The sequence below is a fragment of the Betta splendens genome, chromosome 15 (assembly GCF_900634795.4).
Source record: "Betta splendens chromosome 15, fBetSpl5.4, whole genome shotgun sequence".
NCBI lineage: Eukaryota > Metazoa > Chordata > Actinopteri > Anabantiformes > Osphronemidae > Betta > Betta splendens.
Window position 1 is genome coordinate 10,443,757 of NC_040895.2, and position 8,004 is coordinate 10,451,760.

At 40.4% G+C, this 8,004-nt stretch overlaps 1 protein-coding gene across 1 annotated transcript; it reads right to left on the minus strand.

The window, feature by feature from the left end:
- Window positions 1–90: 90 nt before the first annotated feature.
- On the minus strand, window positions 91–7,858 carry agpat5 (1-acylglycerol-3-phosphate O-acyltransferase 5 (lysophosphatidic acid acyltransferase, epsilon)). The gene is made up of 8 exons (XM_029126887.3): window positions 7,011–7,858; window positions 6,225–6,294; window positions 6,031–6,146; window positions 5,828–5,917; window positions 5,480–5,570; window positions 4,557–4,718; window positions 2,263–2,386; window positions 91–1,910 (listed from the first exon to the last, which is right to left on the minus strand). Exons 1-8 carry the CDS (start codon window positions 7,227–7,229, stop codon window positions 1,685–1,687), a joined length of 1,098 nt encoding a protein of 365 aa, XP_028982720.1. The 5' UTR covers window positions 7,230–7,858; the 3' UTR covers window positions 91–1,684.
- Window positions 7,859–8,004: the final 146 nt, after the last annotated feature.

Consider the following 8,004-nt stretch of genomic DNA (forward strand, 5'->3'; position numbering starts at 1 on the left):
TAATATGTGGCGATCACTTTTTACACGTAAACAACCATATCCCTGATTAAGGTCAGTATTAAATAGCACAGAAAGAAAACGTGACTCCCCTAAAGAAAACCCATTTTATTTCATTCTCACACCCCAAGTTGTCATAACTTGCACACATTAAAGGTTTCATCAGTTAATAATAATCTTCAAAAAGTGTAAATCAATGCATTCGTAGAGCAAAATAAGCCACTATGAACTGTAGACAGTGACTGCCTGCTGCAGCCACCTGGTGAAAGAGAGCCACCCTGGCCCCCGTGACAGCGCCGGGGACCAACTCCTCCAAAGAGAAGGCACAGATTTCCAATTCCAGTTCGCATTTAAATACGGACTAGTTTGTTTCCTGATGAGTTTGTGTGATCCTGTAAAAATGCCTATAAAATGACCGACAAGGCTGATTTAAGAAGAATGTGAATAACTGTACGTTCCGCATGAGGACATGACGATGAGAGGCCAAGTATGTAAAGTGAAAAAATGCAATGTTTCATTACAGTAAACGATGGACATACAGTGCATTTCACAATACAATGATGTTAATAATACAAATGGCTTTGAGTAACCTGTAATACACTGTTAACATGGCTTTGTCAGCTTTTTGCAAGGTAGATACTTTTATCTGAGTAACTTCGTCAATGAACAAATGCATTCAAAAGTAAATGGAACAGTAATTAAACTATATATAAAAATAATAATGTTTTTAGGCAAAAACAGCCAAACATACAAAACAAACACTTATTTTCTTTTGCGGTCTCCAGGGCTGGAACAAAAAGACCATGGACAACAGAGCTGGCTTTGGCAACGACCATCATCTCCAGGGTTTAACCCCTTATCAACATTTTACACTGGTTTAGATTTTAATACATTCCTCCATAGGAGCTCACTGAGTACAGAGACAAAGGCTCTGCTCAAAAACATACAATGCAGTTTGTCTAAAAAAATATTAAAGTTGTTAGAAATTTAAAGGTCACCCTTTAAATTATGCATAAAGAAAAATATGTCATCGATATAAAACAAATCATCTGAGTTTTTATGAACAATGCAGCTGGTGTCATGTCCATGAGCTCCAATAGAGGGCTTCATCCTATTTACTTTGTCCCCAGTGTAAAAACATTGCTTTAAATTAGCAAAGTGCATAATAATCCTGACGAGAGACTTGGCATTAGGACAATACAACCGATATAAATTAGTCAGTGCACTTAATACATAATGATCTTTACTCTATTTAAATGTTTTGAGGAGTTTTAGGACTGACCAGTCTGTGATGCCAAGGTGAACGTGCAAGAAGCTAATCTGGCTAAATCTGATGAAACGGGAAATTAATTTAGATAAGTATGCATGTATTTTATTTAATAATAGAGATGAATGGTCTTTTTTTTGGAAACCCCATACTTTAGCAAATCCATTCATGTTTTCTCATCGTGTCAGGCTGCAGATCCAAATAATGCGAAAACAACACAAACAGGATAAAATGTCACTGTATTCCTATTCAGCTTTCAGGTCAAGGTCAACAGTGAATCAGACACGTGGGATAAACCTGTGAGCCTCTTATCAGACACTGCTCTGCATCTGGAACACCCGTTGTGTTGTTGCGATACAGGATGGCCCCGTCTCCCCATGTCTTTTGTGCGTCTCGTCGTGGCAGCCACTGCCTTGCGCGTTAAGGGGAAACATTTACCCACAGCCAGCCCAGCAGCGTGCCACACACCCAGGTCCTCACGTACAGTTTCCTGCCATTCTCCGTCATCAGCAAAGGCAGCATCAGCCCCCCCAGGACAATCACGGACGGGAGGGTTTTCGAGAGGCTCAGCGGAGAGACTTTGCCTTCCCCAGGGAACCTGTGTTTTTTGTCTGCAACCTCTGACTCGTAGAACTCGGTCAGCAGCCTTGAAAAAGACAGATACTGTTAGGAATTCACAAGACTGACAAAAACCAGAGGAACTGCAGAAGAAACTCGACTGAGATTAAGCAAATACCAGTCTGAAATATTTGTGTAGTGACTATCCAATCCAGACTTAGTCGTCTTTAAGTCTTATGAGCATTAATGAGTTGAAATTAAGATGAACTATTGCCTCCTACAGTTATAGATTCGCTAGCCATCATCTACCAATTTCTTCTAAAAAGTTCTGTTAAACACCGTTTGGCTATTGTTATTGTCCTCACCAGCCAGTTCATGGACCAACAACACGTACTGGATTTTTCAACATGACTAATTGTTCCACTCACGCACAGACTCACCGGTCCTTGATTTCAAACCGCTCATGCAACCACCTGCGGAAAAACACAGACTCGGTAGGAATTTCCTTTATATCCACACGGCTGAAGTGTATGTGGACACGGGGACATTCTTTGCACAGGAATTCTGTCAAAGACAAAAAAACATAAAGAGACTAAACACAAACAGGAAAAGCCTTTCAAGCAAAACGGCACGTAAGGTGAGCACCTATACTCAACACGGGTGACAGGCGCTGTGATGCCAGAGACCCTTGATTAAGGAAAGAAAAGCCTCCTAAAGGTACAAACAAGTCCATTTTTAACAAATATAAAGGACCACATGTTTTAGTTTAAAGATCCGATGCCAAATTACACTAGAGTAAATAAGGAAAAGACAAAGTCGGACAAACATGTAAGCAAGTGTGAACCCTCAAGGCTACATGTCTATCCCCAGCGACCTTCAACTTCCTGTTTCCACAACATGCAATTTTATCAGGAAAGAGGAAGCCTGATCGAAGTCAGCGGTGAACGACTGCTTCACCGGTGCAGAGAGCACCGCCACCAGCTACTGCACCGGTAGAAATATGTGCCAGTATGACAAAGAACGAAAACTCAGTGAACCTACAACAACTGAGCAGAGTTTCCACTGCAGGTGTGTTTGACCAAAGCAATGTTCCAAAATACATGTTAAAAACAAAAACCTGTGATGGAAGGAGGAAGTCAACATGCAGCAAAACATGGTCCTTTTCCAAAATGTAGTGGGCCTGAAAACCTGAGACAAGAAATCTCTCATATCTACAGGAAGAGCTGCAGAGAGAACCTATAGTGATGAATCTGTGGTATTCATTACTGTTTGCTCCATGATCTGAGCAGCCAAAGGTTTGTTGGATGAAAAATGAAGCCTAATCACTGCACCACACCATCCTGAACTGAATGCATATTCTTTGATTAATATAAGCCAAGTACACACCCTGTTTTAGGGCACTTTGTATTGAACACACATACAAACTAAAAGTACCTAATGCAAAATACGAATTTGTTTAAAACTCTACAGAGAAAATCAGAGGAATTCAATTATAATAGAAGCCTAAGGCTGCATGAATTATATTTAAATAGTGAATCAGATTTGACATCTGTGTTGGCTGCACACTCAGGTGAGGCGGGTGAATTCAATTTTCCAGAGAATAATTACACGCCCTGAAATGTAAAAATTAATTGAAGTAAAAAGTCTCTGCAACGCATCTGAGAACCTTGTGTGTGGGTGTTTGTGGATCCAAGTCAGCCTGGTCGACCACCTCTTGGACGTGTTAAGCTGAGTGTTGGCATTAGTTATATGCTAGTAAATCATCTGAAGTTCATAGTTCAGTCAGGCAGCACATAAACCACATATTGTTATCATTGCGAGATGTGTTTATCAGGGGCCATGTCCAAAAACTAACTCCTACTAAGCAAATAGTTAATTTTTCATCTGGTTCCATCTGGACATCTGCTGTGAACTAACATTTGACTTGTCACTGAGCCTGCCAATATGACAAAGTCCAAAAAACTGTTTGTTGCATTTATATAAAATACATCACATCTGTAGTGGAAAAAAAAAACAAACAAAAAAAAAAACAAAACTTTAATTTCAAAGTGAATCTTGGCTATATAGGAAATGTAGTGAAAACACCATTATAATGTTTAATAGTCAACTACTAATAAAGATTTAATGTTAAAACTTTTGTTTTATTATTAAGTTAATGTTCAAACTTTTTCCCCTCTTATTTAAGGATTAAAGTATTACTGCAACTAGTATAAATACGTTGACGGGTTTAATGTGTAAGTGCAACACCTCAAAGCCTGAACACAATGAACTGAGATGGTTCCAACCTAATTAATGCTGGTGAGAAACATCTGTCACGCACAAAGATCAGCAACAGCTGCAGTGTGAACGCACCCTCAAGTCACTTCCACTTATTTGTGAAATTGCTAAAGTCACCTTCACCACATGAGACCAGGAAGTGTGTGGTGCTTATTTTTTAATTCTCTTGGCTATTTGCTATAAAACACACTGATGTTTATTCCAGACTAAAAGCGGGATTTTTTTTAATCTTCTTCTTCAAATGCAAACTGAGCTGGTGGAACAAAAGAGAAAATAAAACAGAGAAATTCCTATACATAGTCCACACTGTTTCCTATGGAATAAGTTAAGGGGTTGTGATAGTGTTGCTATTAAAATCATTTAAATACCCAAACATATTTATTTCAAAACCAAGGTAGACAATGGCCAAAATCCTGTCAGGCTTAAAGATCATCTTTTTCAGGAAACGCCTGCTCACCTGGCATTGATGGCGCCGGTCTTCTTTGGCCTGAGGCGTCTAACGTTCCCTCATAGGCCACTGTGATGTCATACACAGCATCCAGGTGGCCTTGCATGGATTCGATGGCTATGTGAGTTGCTTTCATCCTGGGTGTGAGTGTGTGCTTGAGAACAGCCAGTCCTGTTTGTAGAAACATAAACAGAGTTTGAGTTTGTTTCTGGAACAGTGTGACTATGAACCACACGCCCCATCAGCCTACAGAGTGTGGGTTCTGTTAGAGCACATACTCTCTCAGCCTCTGCTCACTAAGACTTCACTAATAGTAGATAATGTCATATGCACATGTCGGCTCTCCAGAGTGATTTATCTGGATTAACAGGGAAAGGTAATATTCAGAGCTGCGGCAGAGTAATGAGTAATCCCAGCAGATCGGATGCAGTTTGTAAGATGACCTAAACACCACTTGTCAAAAAAAAAAAAAAATCAAAATGATAGAGAGACACCTCTTTTAAGTTACTCTTTAACAGCGTGACTAAGCACAGAACACTCTGATCAACCTGTGCTCTTTGAATTCAGCAGTTTTGGTAAAAGCTGACCAGGTTCTGGCACCAGAATCACTAATCAGAAGGCTATTTAAATGAATGCTGCAGTTTATCTTTTTAAGGAATTCTAATTAATGCTATTCAACAAAAGAGGCAGAAAAAAATCATAATTACAGAGTCAATGAAGTGGCAAAATCATCTAGATCTGAAATGTTAATGTTTCTGCCTTTCGGTTAATCAGAGTGTTACATCGTGATACGGTTTTAAACTGCACATCCTGATGATCAGTGGTCAAACAGTCTCTTGCAGGGGTGACAACCAGAGTCAGCTGTTTTACAGACTGACTCAGGTTGTGTTGAATTAGTATGCAGCAGTAAATGGCTGCTATCATGACACTACCTTCTTTTGCAGCAAAAGCCTGGCTGGAATCAATAACATTCTTGAGCTCCGGATTATAACGAGTTCCTTCAGGGAAGATGACGAGGTACATCTGTGGGGAAAAGAAAACACAGAATCAGATGCTTGTAGTTCACTGTAGAAACATTAGCTTTACTGTGAATACTGAGCAAATGAATAGAACCCACAACATTTTAGTGAACATTCAAAGCTTGAAAAATTATTTTGGGTTTTTTTTTTTTTTTTTAAAACAGAAGCTGGTAATTATGAGACACACATCTGCCAGTGTGTCTTCCATTAAACAAATACATATGCTGAGGCTAATTAACAGCATTTCTAAAGTGGCCTTACTGGTGCTCCACAGACAGTTTGACTGGTGAGCTTCTTCCTCATTGCCCTTTCATTAAACTTTGCACTTCGCTTCACGTAGATTCCTCCATGCTGGAAGAGAAATTTGATTAAAACCAAAGTGAAGGATATGAGGAATGTTAATTGAGCATCTTTACATTTGTGATTGACCGAATGACATTCAAATACTCACATAGTTGCATTACCTGAGAGAAATACCATCCGTAAAGCGGCAGCCACTTAAGTCCATCCTTAAGGACGTACCTGACGTGACCGAGTGCACTCTGTCTGGTGGCCAACATGTCAGCAATGATCCAGTCGACTATGAAGATGGAACATTGGCATTAGATAATTAAATTGTTTTTCACAGTGGATTGCATTTGCAACACAAATGTATTACCTGTGCACTGATGATTAGACAGGTAGACAACATTCTCTTTGTTCTTTGGTATATCTCCATAAATAATGATCTACAAGAAAGAAGTAAAATTTACTATGGAAAGACTCAGGTTAAGTGGATTACAAAAGGTTTTTTTTAAAACATACAAAATGAACCTGTGTTTTTCATTAATTAAGACTTTGCCAACAACAAAAGCTGCAAAGACTGCAGCTTTTCAATAAGCCTAGGAGGATTTATTCGACGCATACTTTCAAATCTACCCTACTTCAGCTTACTCGCTTCCTGTTGGCGGGACACCGCAGTTTGACACCAACAGCCTTATTGGGGCCCAAGCTTACAGCAGCCTCCACAATGCGGCCGTTGTTGCTCTGCGCACCTTCACATACTAAGACCAACGTTCCAAGGAGTGGCAGGGAAAGGTCAAAAGAATGCAGGCTCTCTTACAACACATCAAGTTTGTCAGGATTTTGTTGGCCAACCTTGTCTGGCGCCCTTTTCCATTCAAAAGAAGTTGCTTCATTTGCATGTATACAAAGGGTTTTACAGTTTAGACTAATTTGAACATTTTCAAAAATAAAAGCGCAAGTACATATAACATCCAGCAGACACAACCAATGACAGGCTGCCCTTGCTTTTACTGTGTCATTGTATTTCTATTTTTAGACATGATGATACAATCCTCCAATTTTAATAAGCACAAACACTGGCCTCACTACAAACATCACTTAAGTCTTTAACCATTAGAGTTTCAGCAAGTTTTCATGCATTGAAAGTAATGTCACTTACCTCAACTCCTGTGTAGTTCTCAAAGAAGAAGAGGACCATACTCTGGTAGATGTTGTACAGTCGGTCATCCAACTTGTGATACAGTTTTGCAGGCAAAACTGTTGAAAGCAGGCGCCAAGCCCCCCATGACAGAAGATACGCTGGCGCTGTGCCCAGCATGATCGTGGCTGGAAACCAGTACCGCAGCGAGTATGTATGTACAACCAAGGAGAGCAGCATGATCGCACCTCTGACCCCACTCAATAACTAAAACCCCTGAAGCAGAGCGCTGGACTAACTCCACGAACACTGTGACCAAGTAACAGACAGTACGTCCTATCTATCCCACATCACACCCGGCCCACGTTCAGCACACCTGTTCTGACAAGTCAGCATAAGAAAGTGAGGAAGCTGCAGCAGGAAGAGAGGAGTCAGGAGCTATCGGGCTAAAGCTAAATTTAACCTTGTGTGCAAAAAGAAGCTAGCCAAGTGCAGTTCAGAGCTAACGAAAAGCAACACAAAAAGCGAAATAACTGGACTTATGCTGTTACTATGAGCATCTCGGAACGAACTAAACCTCCCCCCGAACTTCTAACGTTACAACACAGCGACACAAGTTAGTAAGAGACACTTTACTACAAAACGTGTTTAGCAAGACAGGAAGTTTTACCTAAAAACACATTGGACATGAACTCTCTCCCACAGCACGAGCACAAAAACTAAGTCTGGACAAAATGTCAGCTCGGCGACTGCAAGACAAAGTATGATCTATTTCCTTCCGCACATCAGCATCTTCGTCCAGATGGCTGTTCTTTAACTAGCTCCTTGCAGTAAATGTCACACACACGCCTCACGCTACGTAACACCGCCCCGCAACATCGACGGAGCTGATTGGTCGAGAGAAGTAGCATTAGCCAACCAATGGGAGGAAAGGCAAAATGAACGCCGTACGACTCCACATTAAAGGACCATCACGACTTTTTTTCCACGTCCAACTTCAAGTTTCTGCAAACAA